Source organism: Macaca fascicularis, chromosome 11 (assembly GCF_037993035.2).
Source record: "Macaca fascicularis isolate 582-1 chromosome 11, T2T-MFA8v1.1".
In the NCBI taxonomy this organism is placed as follows: domain Eukaryota; kingdom Metazoa; phylum Chordata; class Mammalia; order Primates; family Cercopithecidae; genus Macaca; species Macaca fascicularis.
In genome coordinates, this window is record NC_088385.1 from 69716078 (window position 1) to 69735483 (window position 19406).

Here is a 19406-nt window from a genome sequence, read left to right on the forward strand (position 1 = left end):
TGCTTTTTTGATTTTTTTTGTGTGTGTGTGTGTTATGGCTTTATTAAGTATAAAAGTATCTGTTAGGCTTTTCAAATGATTGGATATAACATGTAAAACATCATACTTTTTTTTTTTTTTTTGGAGACATTGTCTCACTGTGTCGCCCAGGCTGGAGTGCAGTGGCACAATCTTGGCTCACTGCAACCTCTGCCTCCCATGTTCAAGTGATTCTCCTGCCTCAGCCTCCTGGGTAGCTGGGACTACAGGTGCGCACCGCCACACCCGGCTCATTTTTTTTTGTATTTTTAGTGGTGATGGGGTTTTACCATATTGTCCAGGATGGTCTCAATCTCCTGACCTCGTGATCTGCCCGCCTTGGCCTCCCAAAGTGCTGGGATTATCGGTGTGAGCCACCATGCCCGGCCAAAACATCATATTTTTATGAACACTTAGAAACACCAAGAACTTCAGTTATATTAACATTTCCAAAACAAATTCTAAGAAATATAAAATAACCAAAAGATAAACCTTTACAACTTTACTTTCTAAAAGTGCCACTCCTCGTGGGATAATTTTTAGAGATTATCTAGTTCAATACCACTGCCTTTATAGATGAAATCGAAGTCTGGTCTGGAAATGGGCACCTAAGTACAACAGAAGGCAAGAACCCAGAAGATGAACACTTGGGACTGGCAGGTCCCTGGACAGAGGACTGGAGCTTCTGAGATACAGGCTTAGAAGCCCCGGCTAGGTAGTTGGCTCTGTTAAGGAGCCTGGAACTTTGAAGGAAACTATGTTTAAAAATGAGAAAAAGGCATTGGGGGAGGAGTTGAGTCTTGAATAGTTGAACATAAAGGTATTCCAGCCAGGAAGTTGAGGTAACTTCTGACTCAGGTCATCTGGTGAAAGGCGCTTCCCTGGGAGGTAGGGGTGGGCCTATTTCCAGGAGCAAGGCACTCAGTCACTTCCTTAGTCCCCAGGTGGGCCAGGAAGCAAACTCATTTTAAAGGACAGGAAACCAGACATAAATGCAAAAGGTGAACATGAGTGCAACAGCTGAATCATCCACTTGGTCTTACTCAATTGGAGCAGACAAAGAGGAATTGCCTCCTTTGCTGCTCTCCTCTGTCTCCCAACCAGCTCAAGATCAGGAACTGAACAAGAGGCCAGGGGCTGGCCCCTCAGTGTGTTTTAAAAGCCCCTGAAGACCGAAGATTCCTGTCTTTGAAGCTGCTCAAACGCTGGGGTGGGAGAGGAGTAGCAGATGTGCTGGTTCTTTTCCATCTGTCCCCATCCTGGAGGTACTGTCCTGGCCTATGTCTGTGTCCTGGCAGGCTGACCTCCCTGGGCCACTCGTCAGCTGGCTTCCTGCTGGGGTCAGCTGATGGGAAGGTCGGGCAAGAGATGGGAGGGCAGGCAGAGAGAAGTCAGCGTCTCTCCTCCCATTTCTCCCAATAGCTCCTGCCCAGTGGTCCCTCATTAGTGACTCCCACTATCCTTGGCTCTGCTACAGTGTTTCCTTCCCTGGTTCCTCAGGGTGGTCAACTCCTTCCTGGGGACCTCAACACTCCTGGCTGGTTCTCTCTACCTCCTTCATTCGCAGCTGACCCATCTGAGTTGGAGTCTGTCTCCTGTCAGAACCCTGACCTGACACAGGGGAACAGCAGCCACAGGGTAAGCATAGCATTTTACACATACTTCCATTTACTGGGCAGAATTTTACAAGGAAACGTAAATATATATGTTTTTACAACATGTATTACACATTTCTCCACCTCTTTCATGTTAGAACATGTAATTACATTTCATGTAATACATGTTAGAATATTTATTGTAAAACATATATATATATATATGTTTATATCACCACATATATACTTTTGAAATCAACAGACCTTCACAAACACCAATGTTCAAGCCCCCAAAACCGCTGCCAGGTCAGTTCGCCCCTTGTTGTCCAGGATCTTTCCTGGGAAAGGATGCTTTACTAGGAGGAATGGAGGCTGCCTCAGCCTAAGTTTGCTTTGTAAATGGAAGTAAAATTAAGGTGAATTTCTTGATTGCCTCAAGGGAGTTGGTGTTCTGGGCTGCAGAGGCAATAGCAACTTAAGCTGGAGACAGGGAAGGGGAAAGGGAATCAGGAAAGATCAGACCTCAAAAAGGGTGGAGCAAGCAGGAGAGCCCACAAAAGCCATGTGACCTAGAGGAAGGGGAAAGAAGAATGAGAGTCCTCACAGCCCTTCAGCGGGGGAAAAAGTCCTGTACTTTTACTACTTTCAGAATAAAGAGTCAGTTCTTTGGTAGAGGTCCCACTCTCAGGCCAGCATATTTTGTTATGAAAGCGGTGGAGAAGTGTGTAATACATGTTAGAATATTTGTTGTAAAATCTGTAATTTAAAAATTCCCCACACCAAAAGTGAAGAAGCTTCAGTTATTGAAAAGAAAATCACAACTGCCAGGTGTGGTGGTGCAACCTGTAATCCCAGCTACTCAGGCTGCTGAGGTGGGAGGATTGTTTGAGCCCAGGAATTTGAGTCTAGCTTGGGCAACATAGTGAGACCCTGTCTCTAATTTTTAAAAAATAAATGAAATAAAAACATAAATGTATCTCATTCCCTGGCAATGCTGGATAAAGGAAGGGTTAACAACGATCTCTTGGCCAAAATTTCCTTTAGTTGAACCCGGACATGAGGTGACTGCAGTTTCTATAGGAATGTGCATAAAAGGAGAAGCTTCTGGGAGAGAACAGTGCAAAGTCACTAAGTAAAAATGGAGTCAACTGGGGAGTCATCCCAGGCTCCCTTCCAAACACCCAAGGCACTCGAATCCCTTTCCTTCCTCCTCATCAGTCTCACATCATATGCTCCTGCTAAGTTTTCATTGAGAAGCAGGTTCTGAAGTCAAAAAAACGTTTGAATACTACTGGTTTAGATTTATCACAGACATGTACATGAACTGCTATATGCATAAGAGACTGCCTTTACCTTGTAATATCAACCTGATTGCTCTTAAATGCATTTTCATTCTGATGTAGAAGGCCTGTCTTTAATTATTTCTAATCATTTAATTTTTTGAGACAAAATAAAAACATCAGAAGGCATTAGAAATTAGCAAGAATCAAGACAGCTCATTTGCTTACCTGCTATCCCCAGCATTTGCAACATACAGCTTCCCCAAAAGGCAAATCACAATGAGGGCCGTGCAGCCACCAGATATATTATATGAACTCCTCTCTCGTTCTATCTGTAGGTCCTGGAGAATAAAACAGAGTTAGTGTTGGATTGTGTAGGATGTATAGCAAAAGCTTTCTCACCTTCACTCTCTTTACAGTCATCAGACTCTGAATGTGCTTCAAGAAGGGACTAGAAAAATCTTTACTGCTTGCTTTCCTACCACCTAATGAGCATTTCTGGAGAGGACACTGGCATAAAACTGCCACATATTAGACCATCTGTGAACCAGAGACAGGAAACAATAGACAGCAAACAGAAACAATCAGACAAAAATGCAAATGAAATGTAAGTTGTATTCAGTAAATATCACAGCTTATGGAAAATTTAGTCTTTGTGGATTGCATGAGCTGCTATGTGAAACATACACCAGAGAGGCTGAGAATGCCAAGTACTTGGACCTGATCAATGTTTTGTTTTGTTTGTTTTTCTGAAGACAGGGTCTGGCTCTGTCACCCAGGCTGGAGTGCAGTGGCCCAATCTCAGCTCACTGCAACCTCTGCTTCCCAGGCTCAAGTGATCCTCCCACCTCAGCCTTCCAAGTACCTGGGACCACAGGTGTGCGCCACTACGCCCGGATAATTTTTGTATTTTTTGTAGAGATGGGGTCCTCCCACATTGTCCAGGCTGGTCTTGAACTCCTGTGCTCAAGCAATCTGCCTGCCTCGGCCTCCCAAAGTGCTGGGATTATAGGCACGAGCCACTGCGCCCAGCCTTGCCTTTTTAAAGAGAAGGTTTGCTCTGTCACCCAGGCTGGAGTGCAGTGGTATGATCATAGCTCACTGCAGCCTTGACCTCCTGGGCTCAAGCCTCCTGCCTTAGCCTCCTGGGTAGCTGAGACTACAGGTCTGTGCAGCCACCACACCCAGCTAACTTTTCTATTTTTTGTGGGGACAAGGTCTCACTATGTTGCCCAGGCTGGTCTCAAACTCTTGGTTTCAAACAATCATGTCTCAGCCTTCCAAAGCGCTAGGCCGCCATACCCAGCCCAGACTTGATCAATGTTTTAAACTCCAAAATCTTGGATAAATAGTCTCTTTTACAGAGGAATTACAGAAAGATGTCTTCTGTTCAACACAGGCAGGAGTCAACCCATGACTTACAGGGCAAAGACTTATAATGACTTATAAATGACTTAAAATGACTTAAATTATAAATGACTTATAATGACTCAAATGACTTAAAATGACTTATAGGGCTTCTGAACTCAGACCTGACTTTTCCCACAGCCACCAATTTACAGTGGTAACACGTTCATAATAATTAGAAACATTCATTGAGAACTTTCTCTACGTCAGGCAGTGTGCTGAGCACTTTATCCTCAAACTCTCATATCGTCCTCACGACCGTCACTAGGAACCTCATTGTTTAGTTGCAGAGAAGTGGGGGTAGCCTGCCCATATTTACCTGGCTAGAGTCTAGATTCCAACCTGGCTCTCTTCCAAAGCTTATGTTGTTACCTGCCACCTAATGAGGCCTCCCCAAGAAATTAATATTAAAAATAGACCAACACTGACATCATCAAGACAGATATCTGTGAAATTCTGTTAGCGATAGAAGCAAAGGTTCTGTTACCTCAGAAAAATCGGAGTTAGTAAGATACACTGAATGCCCAGCTAAAATGATGCCAAATCTTCCAGTGGTAATCTACTACTTTTGTGCAGAGGGAAGGAAAATGAGGGCTGGCTAAAAATTACAAGAAGAGGAAGAAATGGTGACGTTGATGGTGTTGTTGGCGGGTGTAGGGTCAGGCCACTATTGTAATCCTGAGAATCCCACAGAGTTAGAGCTCAGCTGCTTCAACCAGCCTCCTCATGGAAAAGGGGGAGAGAAGTCAAGACTCCAGCATTTACCAGCAACTGCTTTGCTCTAGGGGCCAGAGATGGTAACATAAAAAGGATAAATCACCAGTGGGAAACTGGAAACAGAAGAGGTTGACCTTAGGGATATCATACTGGTTAAAGAGTAAGTGGAAGCCGGTCACAGTGGCTAATGCCTGTAATTCCAATACTCTGGGAGAGAGAGACAGGAGGATCACTTGAGGCCAGGAGTTCAAGACCAGCCTGGGCAACATAGTGATACCCCCATCTCTACAAAAAATAATTAGCTGGATGTGGTGGCACATGACTGTAGTCTTCGCTACTTGGGAGGCTGAGGATAGAGGATCTCTTGAGCCCAGGAGTTTGAGGCTACAGTAAGCCATGGTCATGCCACTGCACTTCAACTGGGGTTACAGAGCAAGATCCTATCTCAAAAACAGAAACAGAACAACAACAAAAACCAGTAAATAGAGAAAAAACACAAAGCCAGGACTTGGGAGAGACCCACACACTGGGAGTGAGCTGGGTAAGAGGTTGGGGGAGGGGAGCTGGGGAGTCACAGGGAAGAGGTAGGAATACATGTTGGGGGATATAGGGGTTTATAAACAACTGAGGAAACACTTCGATATGGGAGTGAACAGCAGCAGCAAAAGCTGCAGAAGCATCAAGCATGGGGCGAACTTCAAAGGACTATGTGGGATTTTTAACATTTACTTCAACTGTGTATTAATTAGCTTTCTTAAAGGACTGTCATGAGTCTAAATTAGCCGGCATGTGTGAGGGGCTTAGCAGGATATCTAGACCCTTCCCGCAGCCCAGAAGCTTCAACATTGAGAGCGGTGGCCTTTCTTGCTCACCTTAGGCCCTCAACACCCAGGTTAGGCCAGGTAAATGGTAGTTTAATAAATGTCTGTTCAATGGACAAATGAAGAAATAAATTTTAAATTTTTTATCTCCCTATCCCCTTACCTCTGCCTTATGGATTCCACAATTCACAAATGAAAAGCTTACAATGCTAACGCTCGCTGAGATAATAATTAAGCAGAAACCCATGCTTCAGTTAAAATGCTCGATTGACAAAAGTGGTTATCAGAACCTACACAAGAGTGGTAGGAGGCTGGAGGATGAAAAGGAGGGGCATGGGTGTCGGGTGGGAAGAATTAGTTCAAGGAAATACAAGAGAGGAGAAGGAAAACATCAAGATGCCTGTTTAACCTCCAAGAAAACCCATAAAAACAGAACCCCGAACCCTACTGACAAAGGAGTTTGTGGATGGAACTGCTATTTCTTTTTTTTTTTTTTTTGCATTTAAAGAACTCATATAAAGTTGATACTATGATAGATACATATTTTACTAAATTAATATATAAATTGATAAAGAGTCTACATCTAATATATCAAAAAGAACTACTCAGCTACTGAGATTATTTTTTCACTGTCAGAATCAATATTTGCTTGAATACCCAAAAGGCTGAAAGACAATATTTATTAAAAATTATTTGAACATGCCGGGCGTGGTGGCTCACGCCTGTAATCCTAGCACTTTGGGAAGCTGAGGCAGGTGGATCACCTGAGGTCAGGATTTTGAGACCAGCCTGACCAACATGACGAAACCCTGTCTCTGCTAAAAATACAAAAAAAAGTTAGCTGGGTTTGGTGGTGTGCGCCTATAGTCCAAGCTACTCGGGAGGCTGAGATAGGAGAATTGCTTGAACCCAGGAGCCGGAGGTTGCAGTGAGCCAAGATCGTGCCACCCCACTCCACTCTAGCCTGGGCAACAGAGCAAGACTCCATCTCAAAAAGTTATTTGAACACCTACTGCTTGTATATTGTATATAGACTAGAATGTGAATGGTGTTTGTTTGATAGACTTGATCAAACCACTAGTACGATCCAAAAGGTAGAATCGTTATGGTGCAAAAAGTCCACGTAACAGGGCCGTCCAAGGCAACAGATTCCTCTGGGACTCAGTTAAGCAAGTTCGGGCTACCCCACAGGTAGGTACATTATTTATCATGGTTTCTATCACAAGAAATTCTGCTTAGAAAATTATGTAATCCTTAAGAAAAAAAATCAAGGTAAAGAGCTCAACACTAAAACTTTTCTGCTTTAACTTTGGGGGAAACATTCCAGTTAGCTTACCCATTTAACCCCTCGCTATTATATTAATAGTGTGACTCAATATTTCTTTCTAATTGATTTCATTATTTCTTTCACCTTTTTCTACGTTCAGCTATACTCCCTCGGTAGCTCCCCCAAATAAGGAATGCTAAATTTGGCAGCACTTTCTCATAAAGAGTGAACTTAACTACTTTTTAATCCAAGAAACTTTGCTAACATGTGCATGCGTTTGCCACTTCCCTCCCCCACATTCGTGTGGGGACATAAGTGTGCATACATGCACATGTGCACACACACACTTTGATTACAAGTGTCCTCTCTGGGATCATGGTGGGAAGGATTTGAAAGACGTGTTTCCATAGACTTCATCTCCCCTGAAGGATTCGCTGTGGTTAAAACACACTCTTCTATTTCTTCTAAAACCGTGTGCAACTAGAACATATTCTAAAAATAATTGCTTCCCTCCCCCTCCTCCCTAGAAGCCAAAATAGCACATTTATTTTTTCCCTACATACACCACCTACTCCTCTTTAAAAGATGTTTCACAAAATCTTAGTACTGAAAGGAACACTAAAGGACCATCTGGCTGGTTCTTTTACTATCAGAGCAAACATGATAAGTTAAGTCAATAAGGATACATTTACCATTGCATTATCTACATTTTTTCTTCAAATCCTCGCCTTTCAGATTAGATTATGTTTTTAATATTCTAGATAATAAATAAAAACATGGAACTACTTTTTTAAAAACCTCAAGTTTTTGGTATTTTTACAAAAATCAATGAAATCATGGAAAAAAACCGCTTACTGCTTTGTACTAAGCAAAGACTGATTTAGAATATCTCCCCATTTTAGCTGTCAATGAACCCTGAGCCATGTGTCTAGAATAAACTGACTAGCAAAACACATGCATATACTGTCATTCAAGTATGGTCTAAAAGGATCACTTAAATGACTCATAAGATTCAATTAACAAGATAATTGATTTATCTGCTTAATCAATAGTCCTGAAGACCTTCCATGGCAACTTTCTAGGTAGCAGGACTGAGTTATCTTCTGTTGTGTCTGCTTAAATACTACATTTAAGCGAGGTTAATCTTTAAATCAAACAATAGATCCAGTTTTTAAGATGTGGGATTTTATTTTGCTCCTTGTTGCAAGGAGAAATGGGAGCCGAGAAAGCAAATAGAGGGCCGGGGCGGTGGCTCACGTCTGTAATCCCAGCACTTTGGGAGGCTGAGGCAAACGGATCACCTGAGGTCGGGTGGTGGAGACCAGCCTGACCAACACGTAGAAACCCCGTCTCTACTGAAAATACAAAATTAGTCTGGTGTGGTGGCGCATGCTTGTAATCCCAGCTACTCGGGAGGCTGAGGCAGGAGAATCACTTGAACCCGGGAGGCAGAGGTTGTGGTGAGTCCAGATCGCGCCAAGCAGAGATCGCCCCATTGCACTCCAGCCTGGGCAACAAGAGAGAAACTCCATTTCAAAAAAAGAAAAGAAAAAAAAAAAAAGAAAGAAAGAAAAGCAAACAGAGATGTGTGTGCAATGAGACTAATTCAGCAGGAAAGAAGTGTAAGCGAAAAATATTGCCCGGGATGGTAATAATTTGATTTGAAAGTCCCATAGATGATGCAACTCCAAGGTCATTCTTTGTTTTCTACCAATTTCAAGTTGCAAAAGGAAAGCAATATCCGGTTGCAGAAAGGAGCAAGTGTTGGGTAGTTCCAATAGGACCTGGCAGCTCCCCCTAGCTGAGTTAAAACACAGCTCTGAGCACATTGCTAATAGTGTCAGTCACAAATAATCAGATTCTGCATGGTTTTAGTATCCAAATCTGATCCCGGTTTATTCTGAGAACAAGGCCATCTGCCAGCCAGGCAATGGGGGAGAAAAACCAGCACTCTACTGCCTACTATTTCCACCTGCTGGCTGCTGGTGGAATCACAGGCTCATTCCTTCCTAGAGGAACTTCCTGTTCTAACAAAAACAAAGAAAACAAAACCAACTTAAATAAAGACAGCTATGTGGGTTCCCAATTTACCATTAATACGCTAATTTTGGAAAACACTAATTTATTATAATTAATCTAGAAACACTAATTTATAGATTTCTAAACTATAACCTTTGCCCCCTTTTTGTCACAATGTCACCATGTATTTATACAGGTTTTACCAACAAAGCCTAGCTGCCTGGTATTTCCATTTACCCAGTGATAGAATTACATCTAGTAGTTCCATAAGTTAAAATATTGCCATTTTCTTCCCTTCTTAAGAACCGACTGTGACGGGGAATCTAGACCCACTCTTAAAAGGAGATAGAACTCTGAGATCCTCCCGGCTATGTCCAGAACTCAAATCCCATAGTTAACAGGTTAAAAGGGTAATCACTGCTAACTTGGTTCTGATCTCTGGGAGGGCAAAGGCTTCCTGTAAGTAACCCTGCAGTGGAATTGACTTCCTCCATGGGTCTGAAATGTTGAACATTCAACCATGTTTTTGGGAGGGTGGAGAAGTAGGGAGAAGGTTTGAAATCAGGACTTAGAAGACACTTGTCTTATTTTTACCTATTGTCCTGGGCTAAGTGACAATATAAATCTAATAGGTGACAAAACAGAGCTAAGCCAGGCCTTGCTGGGAAGCAGAATTGAAGTCAGTCAGAAAATTCCTGAGATTTTGGTCCTTTAGCCAAGGCTCACTTTTCATAGTGGACACAGGAGGGATTTGCTACATAGCCTTCGCAGTATGAAGGAAGATCTGAGATACAATCAGGGGGTTGTAGGGGCACACCTACCTCTGACAGCGTGCGCAGTAAGTATTAAAAACCAGTGGTCAGAGGTCACCTTCACCACAAGCCCCACGCCGTGCCAGGCAACCCGAGGACCAAAGATGAAAAGCGCTGCTCTCAAAGAAGCCTAGAGTATTTGATGAAACTGTTACCATCTATCCTCATTGGAAGCATTTTTTTCTTCTTCTGTTCATCTGTATTTTGTGACTAGTGCCTACTTTTTCCCCAGAAATAGGTACTATTTATTCTGACTTGAGTGTTTCTGAACATTTTTAACAGTGTTTCCCTTTGGGAAAGGTATCAACATTTCACTACCTCCTTTTGTTATTTAGAATATCAAAATAAATCAGATATTGCATATTTCTATATTCATATAACGTGGGACTACAAATGTCCCCAGATAAAAGATCCTTTGTTTTGTTTTTGAGACAGAGTTTCACTCTGTTGCCCAGGCTAGGGCGCAGTGGTGTGATCTCGGCTTACCACAACCTCTGTCTCCAGAGTTCAAATGATTCTCATGCCTCAGCCTCCCAAGTAGCTGGGATTACAGGCATGCACCACCACGCATGGCTAAATTTTTTGTAATTTTATAGAGACAGGGTTTCGCCATGTTGGCTAGGCTGATCTCAAACTCCTGGCCTCAGGTGATCTGCCCACCTGGGCCTCCCAAAGTGCTGGGATTATAGACGTGAACCAAAGTGCCTGACCATAAGATCTTATCTTTTACTTCCTCAGTGGTGTCTAAAAGAATACTGATTTTAAGATGTAAGCTCAATAAATACTAGTGACTGAGAGGAACAGTTCTTAGTGGAAAAAACACAAACTGTTTTTCCTCTGTTCTTACCCCACAACAACCAATACAGAAGAATTCTGTGACCAAATGTGTGAGAATTTTCCTCCACATACCCAGCAAGCAATCAGTTCTGCAGAAGACACCAGCTGGGCGTCCTCCAATTCAATTCCACACTATTATGTACTTGAAGATAGCATCAGATTCCACAGGTTGAGGGCTCAGTCCCCTAACTGACCCCCACTTCTGATGCCAGTCGCAAGCCCCAGGTTGGTTTACCTGTGCTTCTGACCGACCAGCTATAAATCTGGGTTCCCAAAACCCCCTTCTCCTAGGGTTTGATTAATTTGCTAGAGTGGCTCACAGAAATCAGGAAAAATTACGTACATTTGCTAGTTCATTCTAAAGGATATTACAAAGGATACAGATGAGGAGATGCATAGGGTGCGGAGCTTCCATGCCCTCGTGACCCTCCAGGAACCTCCACGTGTTCAGCTACCCAGAAGCTCGCTGAGCCCTATCCTCTCGGGTCTTTATGGAGACCTCATGACATAGGCACGGGTGATTACATCATCACCTGTTAGTGATCAACTCAACCTTCAGCCCTTCTCCCCTCCCATGAGGTTGAGGATATATGTGCGTGTGCGTGCACACACACACACCCCCCCAAGTTATTTGGGCCCATCTAAATTAGGCTATTCTTTCATTTTATTCACTGTAATACACCTGATATCTACATTATCCACGGCAGCTTACTGTGTGATTCTACTTAGTTGCGCAGCCCTCTAATCTTGCCTTGGTCTTTTTGATGTACAGACCCCATCCTGAATCTATCCAGAGGCTGCCAGCCACCAGTCATCTCATTAGGATACAAAAAGATACTTATCACTTTGAAGATTTCAAGGATTTTAGGAGCTGTATGTCAGGACATGGTGTTGAAGACAGAATATCATAATATCACAGCATTCCATTGAGGGAAAAGACAAACAGATGGTGACAGCAAGTAGGTAGACAGAAACAAAGAGAGAGTCCAAAGAATTCTGATTCCACGTTGTTGAGCTATTATAAACAAAGCAAAAACTCCCAGTGAAGGAGAAGCTCTGTTTTTAAGGATATTGTGACACTTGGAATCTCCAGAGGGACAGCTGCATAGATGTCATCAGTGAGGTAAATTAGAGACTTAGGTGCAAGGCTTGGGGAACTTTACTTTTAGGGATTAAAAATGGAAGAGAAGGCAAGAGAGCCACAAAGCCGAAATGCCCTATGACAAAACTCACTTAATATTGAATTTCCTATTATATAAAATCAGAGTGGCACAAAACCTGCAATACCTAAAGAACATCTAGAAACAGGAAAATTAGACAGTGGGTGGCTATTGTGGTGAAAAAAAAAAAGTTTAGCATACACGGTGAGGCAATGACTCTCAAAAACCTACTATTGAGAGGGGGAGGAAAGAAAAAGGAGTTGGCAATGGCCTTCCAGCTATTATTTTGAAGCTGGTATAATTTCTGTGCTGTGGATTCTGAAGCTCACCTTAAGCAATTTAATAAGGATAAGGCATTGTTTCTATGAAACTGGAGTATAGTTTTTCTGAAATCTCTGATGAAGCAAAGAAAGACAAGAGCATCTGTGATTAAAAAGACATCATCCAAAGAGGGTCACATTTGAGAGTGAAAGGGGAGAGTATTAACAATTACCCTGAGACAGCAGGTACCCACTGGCCCAGTCCCCAGCAAAGCACAAGGTATGGCCACCCTTCCAGGTGCCATGAGGACCAAAGAATGGGTGAGCTTCTCACATAATAAGGCCAACCAAGTAAGGTGCTGTCAACCAAAAAGTATCTGAGACAGGTCTCAATCCATTCAGTTTATTTGGCCAAGGGTAAGGACACGCCTGGAAGGAAAAAAAACACAGATCACAGAGACAGTCTGTGGTCTGTACCTTTCTCCAAAGATGAATTTGAGGGCTTCAGTATTTAAAGGGGAAAAGTGGGCCAGAGTGGAAAGAGGGAGGGTATGGTCATCCACATATTCCAAGAGAAAAGGAGCAGGTAGGGGATAGTCTGGGGCTCCAGAAATCAGTAAATCAACACGTTCCGTAAGATAAGGTGAACACAGAGTAGCTACCTGTGGAGATATTCAACAATTCATATGTAGTATCTGCTTAGGAATAAAAGGAAATGCAGTTTCTTGCATGACTCAGCTTTCAGCTTAATTTTTTTTCCTAATAATTTCCAATTTCCATAGTGGATTGGAGGCCCCGTTTTTATTTTCCTTTCACAGTGCAAAGCCCCGGTAGGCATTAGGCAGGTTGGGGACGTAGACGGACCATCTGGGGGAAAAAAGTGTGAAGAGGAAGCTAGGGCATGGGGGTAAACCTGAGAGGAACACAAAGGGAAAAGACATGGCTTAAAGCTAAAAGTTCATGATATGGCACACCTGGGCCTGGGTCTCCACGGGGGCTCCACCCTTCCTCCTCATTCACCTGGCATTGCTACCTTTAAGATCTATCTTCCACCGCAGCAACATTGGCTTGCTCCCTTTGGCCCACCTGGGTTTTTTCTCAGGCTGGGTTTGTTACCCAGGTTGCCTGAGCCCAGGGCATTCATTCTCCCCACCCTGACCTGCACATGTCTGCTCTACTTCTGCACCCCTGCACGCCAGCATCACCTCCCCAGAGAAACTTTCCCTTCATCTCTTCACCAGACTCCTGCGTCACCCTGTATTTCCCCTCTCAAGGCTCCTCCCATTTATATTTTACTTGTTTAACACCCATCTTTGCCTAACTGGCTCAATGTTCTTTTCCCAGTCAAGCCTGGCTTCTAGTTGGTTCTCAACAAATATTATTGATTGAATGAATTGCACATGAAAATGAAGCAAACGATCTTTGTTTTTGCTGGGGACTAAGTTTCCAAGAAAAATGTGAGGTGATGAATTGGTTCATTAAAAGTTGAAATATTTTTAAAATGAGCCTCTTAAGTATTTTTCTGAATGAACCTTTCTTTGCCAGCACAGTTGTTAAGAGCAACCCTGAGCCATCAACGGGCAGCAACAGCCTGAGGCCCCTGTGGAGCCCTGAGTCAGTGTGACATTGGCCTCTAGTGGACAAAGTTGAGAATGCAGCAGCTCCAGGCAAAAGATGTCCTCTGGCACTAGTCACAAGGGAAGGAAATTAAAATCCCAACATTTCCTTTATTTTTCACTTCTACCGTGCAAACTGAATTTCCTCCCATTACCAGGAGAGCCCATTGTCAAATTTTTGCCTAAATAATTAAAAAAAATAAATTCAATGCTTGGCATTCTGAATATTAGTGTCTAGAAACATTTATTGACATCAGAGCTTCTAGAGAGGCAGAAAGTGAGATTTTACACCACGACTGAGTAGGAGTCGATTTTCCTACCTTAATTCCTTTTTTCCTAAATAATCTTTTTCAGCCTCCTGGTATTTTATTGGGATTGCAGGGTTGCAGGCTATCAGACAGTCTTGAGATGGAAGTGCATTTTATTTTTAAATTTTTATTCTTTATTTTTTAAGAGATGGGGTTTTGCTGTGTTGCACAAGCTGGAATACAGTGGCCGTTTACTGGCACAAAAAAGCACTGGAGTTATAACCTGCTGTGTATCTGACCTGGGCCGGGTCACCCCTCCTGAGGCATCCCGGTGGTGCTCTGCACCAAGGAGATCACCACATTGACACTGAACCCACATGACAGCTCAGAACTCCTGGGCTCAAACAATCCTCTGGCCTCAGCCTCCCAAGTAGCTGGAATGACAGGCAATGCACCACTACCACACCCAGCAAGGTGCATTTTAAACCACCTGCTAGTCAAAGGGTAAATGTTATCTCTGTAACAAGGAGAGAAAAAGCTGAGACCAAAGAAGGGATACATTTAAATAAAAAGAGGATGGAAATTTGAGGGGTGAATATATGAACTATTTTTGCCTTACAAACAAATCAGATGACAATACGTATTGTCATTATTTATGTCATTATTTATACGTATTGTCCTTCTTAGCACACTACCTGATGCCGTGAGATCCTGGAACATGCACCGTGTGCCTACTCGGTTCTGGCGAGATGCTTCTTGCTGCTTTGACTTCATTTAACAGCTTCTCATCACTTTGTAATCTCCAGGTTTTAAGGCTATGACCGCCCACTTGCCTAACTCAAGCCCTTATAAATTATCCTTAAATATCTCTTATTCTTTATCTGTATGCAGGTTGCCCAGCAAGAAAGAAAATCTTCAAAACCAAAATAATTGGCTCAGGATAAAGTAAGCTCAGAGAGGGAAAGAGCTGGCATAGAACAAAGCACAGGCGGCTTCTATGTGCACTCCTGCCAGGCAGAGGGGCAGCAAGGGACAGTGAGAGCTGTGGCACTCTCCCGAGGACATACTCAGGAGTGAGGCCAACAGGGAAGGATGATAAACTCCCGATCAGACCCATTCAGATGGAAACGAACAGACAAATCCACATGCCTGGGTAAAACTAAGACTTCTTGGATATTGGCCCCTGGCTCTGTTCTCCTCCAGCACTTTGCCTGCAGTGTGAACCACATTCCCAGTTGTGGTAAAATAGCCATTGTTAGATCACATCTATATAGGATGGGGACATTTGAGCACTTTCCTAAACCCTGTTTCCCCCAACACTGGACTTTATACACATCCGTAAAACAGATGGTGATCATGCTCACATCCAAGTGCAATCCTACCAGCTGGCATCAATATGAATATAGGAAATAAAAGCGATAAGGCCTGTATTTAATAAGCCTATGACCTCATGCACTGTCTCTTTCATCTTCTTTTACTTTTTTTTTTTTGAGACGCAGTCTCGCTCTGTTGCTCAGGCTGCAGCGCAATGGTGCAATCTCGGCTCACTGCAACCTCTGTCTCGCGGGATCAAACAATTCTCCCGCCTCAGCCTCCCGAGTAGCTGGGATTACAGGCAACCGCCATTATGCCCTGCTAATTTTTGTATTTTTGTAGAGATGGGGTTTCACCATGTTGGCCAGGCTGGTCTTGAACTCCTGACCTCCCACCTCGGCTTCCCAAAATGCTGGGATTTCAAGCGTGAGCCACTGCACCCAGCCTTCTACATTTTTGCCAGCAACTGGTGCCAGGAACTCTGTCTGCTGCCAATTTCTATTGGGAATGGAAGCCCCATTATCACAGGCGGCCATCCGGGTGGAGCCGGGCAGCAAAACCGTACGCTTTCTGGGAGCCCTCCAGGAAGGACGGACAGACCTGGCGCAGGCGCCCGACTGGCCCTGCTGCCCCAGGAATACCTCCCAGGAATACCTACCATTTCCTTGAATGCACTTTCAAGCGCCCCGATGACCAGGCACTCGTGGGGAATCTTCTTCTCGGTAAAGAAGCGCGTGGGGGGCGTGCTGGGGGAGCCCGGAGCCCCCACCCCTCCGCGCAGGGAGGCCGCCCGGGTCAGAGTCCGGCTGTTAGCAGGCGCGTTCTCAGGCTCCTCCCCTAGGCAGGTGGGGGGCAGGACGGCGGAGTTCTTCAGGATGTCCACGATGTCCTGCAGCTGCTCCGTGACGTGGTGCTGCAGCAGGCGCGACGCCACCACCGCTGCCCCGGAACCCGCGTGCCCGTCAAACAGCGACCAATAGTGGCAGGAAACACCCTCAGATTCCTGTGGGAGAGGACGACAAGGAGGAGTGAGAACGGCTGTGGCCTTTGCCCCAGGGTCATACAGGTTGTGCAACACCTGTGGGACTGAGCGTCCACTTGGTTGCCTGTCTGTCGTCTGCAAACAATGCAGTCAAAACATAGCAACCAAAACAAAACAAAACAAAACGCTCAGGGAAGGGTCCCCAAATGAGTCACTATTGTTACCAGCACCAGAAGGATGAAGTGGTCCCTGCCTCCCCACCTAGCAAGCGAGCCCAAATGATCACATACTAAGCTACTACTTGGAGGGTGAGATCTACTTTAATTTGAGGTGTAAATGTTTGCGTAAAACTCTCCTACAAACAGACAAGTCTGTATGAGTCCAGCTTGAACATCTAACTCCTTACCTCCCGTCTTTTTTTTTTTTTTTTTTTTTTTTTTTTTTTTGAGATTGTCTCACTCTGTCGCCCAGGTTGGAGTTCAGTGGCACGATCTAGACTCACTGCAAACTCCACCCAGGTTTAAGCAATTCTCATGCCTCAGTCTCTGGAGTAGCTGGGACTACAGGCGCGTGCCACCACACCAAGCTAATTTTTCTTTTTTGTATTTTTAGTAGAGATGAGGTTTCACCATGTTGGCCAGGCTGGTCTCAAACTCCTGGCCTCAAGTGATCTGCCCACCTTGGCTTCCTAAAGTGCTGAGATTATCCCAAAGCGCTGGGATTATAGGCGTGAGCCACCGTGCCTGGAACCTCCTATTTCATTCCCAGAGTAGGTTTGGTCTGGGGCCTTGGAAAAAGACCATTTCTCAGGTTTTACAATGGGAAATAAGTAGACCCATTTTCCCCTTTCAGAGCCCTTAAATGCTGGGATAATTGTTCCATCTTTCTTGGTCTACATCCTGAATTTTTAGAACATGTTTTCACCCTAGACACCTAGTCTAGTCCAGGCCTCACAAGATGCAGCCAATTCAAATCTCCTCTTTATACTTTCCACCTCCCTTAGTTCTCCAGCTGATGTGGAGAACTAGTCTCCAGCTGATGTGGACTCTCAGTCTCTCCATTCCCTCTTCCTGACTTATGGCTACATGCAACCGGTGGTTCCCTCACCTACATTGGGTTTAGTGGCTGCCGGTGGATTTCTAGACTATGTCAAGATGAGCACTTTTGAACCCATGTTTGAATTACATATGCATTAGATCTTAGAGAAAAGGAGCTCAATTATGATATAGCTGATAGAATAGAGAGCTCAGAAATAAACCCACACATATGTTGTCAACTAATCTTTGACAAGGGTACCAAGAATACACATTAGGGAAAGAAGAGTCTCTCCAATAAATGGTATTAGGAAAAGTGAATATCCCCATGCAAAAGAATGAAATTGGGCCCTCTTCTTACATCATATACAGAAACCAACTCAAAATAGCCTAAAGTCTTAGATGTAAGACCCGAAATCATAAAACTCCTAGAAAAAAACATGTGGGGAAAAAACTCCTTGATATTGGTCTTGGCAATGATTATTTAGATATGATAACCAAAGCACAGGCAACAAAGCAAAAACAAACAAGTGGGACTACTAAAATGTTTCTGCACAGCAAAGGAAGTAATCAACAAAACCAAAAGGTACGTAGCCTATGGCATGAGAAGAAACACTTGCAAAGCATGTGTGTGATAAGGGGTTAATTTTCAAAATATACAAGAAACTCCTACAATTCTATTGCAAACAAACAAAACAAGCAAGCCAATGAAAAAATGGGCAAAGGGCTTGAAGAGACATGTCATCAAAGATGACAAATGGCCAGCAGGCTTGTGAAAAGATGCTCACCATCGATACCTTTCATAAAACTCAGTGAACTGAAATTAAGGACCTTCCCCAACCAGATAAGGGGCATCTAAGGAAAATCTATAGCTCATATCATATTTCATGGTGAAATACTGAATGCTTTCCCATAACATTGGGCAAAATAAAAAAAAAAAATGTATGCTCTCACTACTTCTATTCAACATCATACTGGAGAGTTCTAGATAGTCAAGAAAAAAGAAAAGGCCTAAAGATTGTATAAGAAAATAGCTGGGCGCAGTGGCTCATGCCTGTAATCCCAGCTACTCAGAAAGCTGAAATGGGAGAATCCCTTGAATCCAGGAGGAGGAGGTTGCAAGAGGCCAAGAACTTGCCACTATATTCCAGCCTAGGGCGACAGAGTGACCCTGTCTCAAAAAGAAAAAAAAAAAAAAGAAAAAGAAAAAGAAAAAAGGTTGTTTAAGAAAATAAAGTTGCATTTATCCTGGCTTTGAGCAATTTGAGCATGATGTACCTTAATGTCATTTTCTTCATGTTTCATGTGCTTGAAATTTGTCTTTCTAGATCCGTGGACTTTATTTCATATCATTTAGAAAAATTTCACCCATTATTTCTTAAAAAAAATTTGTTTGGTATCCTTCTCTCTTTTCTCCTTGGAAGAATCTAATTACACCTGTAGTAGTCCCTAGAGGTTGTCCCATAGCTCATTAAGGATGCTTTCATTTTGTCAATGGTTCATTTTGGTTAATTTCTACTGCAATGTATTAAACTCACTGTTTTCTTAATCTTTTTCTTTTTTATTAAAAAACGGACAAAGGATCTGAATAGACATTTCTCAAATTAAGACATGCAAGTGGCTAACAGGTATATGAAAAAGTGCTCAAAATCAATAATCATCAGGATAATGCAAATCAAAACCACAATGAGATAGCACCTCACACCTGTTAGAATCGCTATTATAAAAAAAAAACAAAAAACGACACAAGTGTTAGGATGTGGAGAAAAAGGAACCTTCTGTTCTGTCAGTGGGAATGTAAATGAGTACAGCCATTACAGAAAACAGTATGGAGGTTCCTCAAAAAATTAAAAATAGAACCATCATATGAAGCAATTTTACTGCTGGTTATATAACAAAAGGAAATGAAATCCGTATCTATAGCCCAATGTTCATTGCAGCATTATTCACAACAGTCAAGACCCTGAAACAACCTTAGCATCCATCAATGAATGGTAAAGAAAATGTGGTGTATACTAA

The 19406-nt window shown here is 43.2% G+C and overlaps 1 protein-coding gene and 1 long non-coding RNA gene across 3 annotated transcripts in view; one reads left to right on the top strand and one right to left on the bottom strand.

Moving 5' to 3' along the window:
- Positions 1-19406, bottom strand: part of PPM1H (protein phosphatase, Mg2+/Mn2+ dependent 1H) — a 289566-nt gene that overhangs the window by 141098 nt on the left and 129062 nt on the right. For both annotated transcript variants that reach the window (XM_005571430.4, XM_074007331.1), the window contains exons 3-4: positions 16030-16374; positions 3122-3234 (exon numbers count right to left, since the gene is read on the bottom strand). In XM_005571430.4, coding sequence (XP_005571487.1) covers positions 3122-3234; positions 16030-16374 — 458 coding nt within the window. The remainder of the gene's footprint in view (positions 1-3121; positions 3235-16029; positions 16375-19406) is intronic.
- LOC141408072 (uncharacterized) lies at positions 1415-16159 on the top strand. The gene is made up of 2 exons (XR_012420433.1): positions 1415-1656; positions 14949-16159. It is a non-coding gene; the product is annotated as an uncharacterized lncRNA (long non-coding RNA).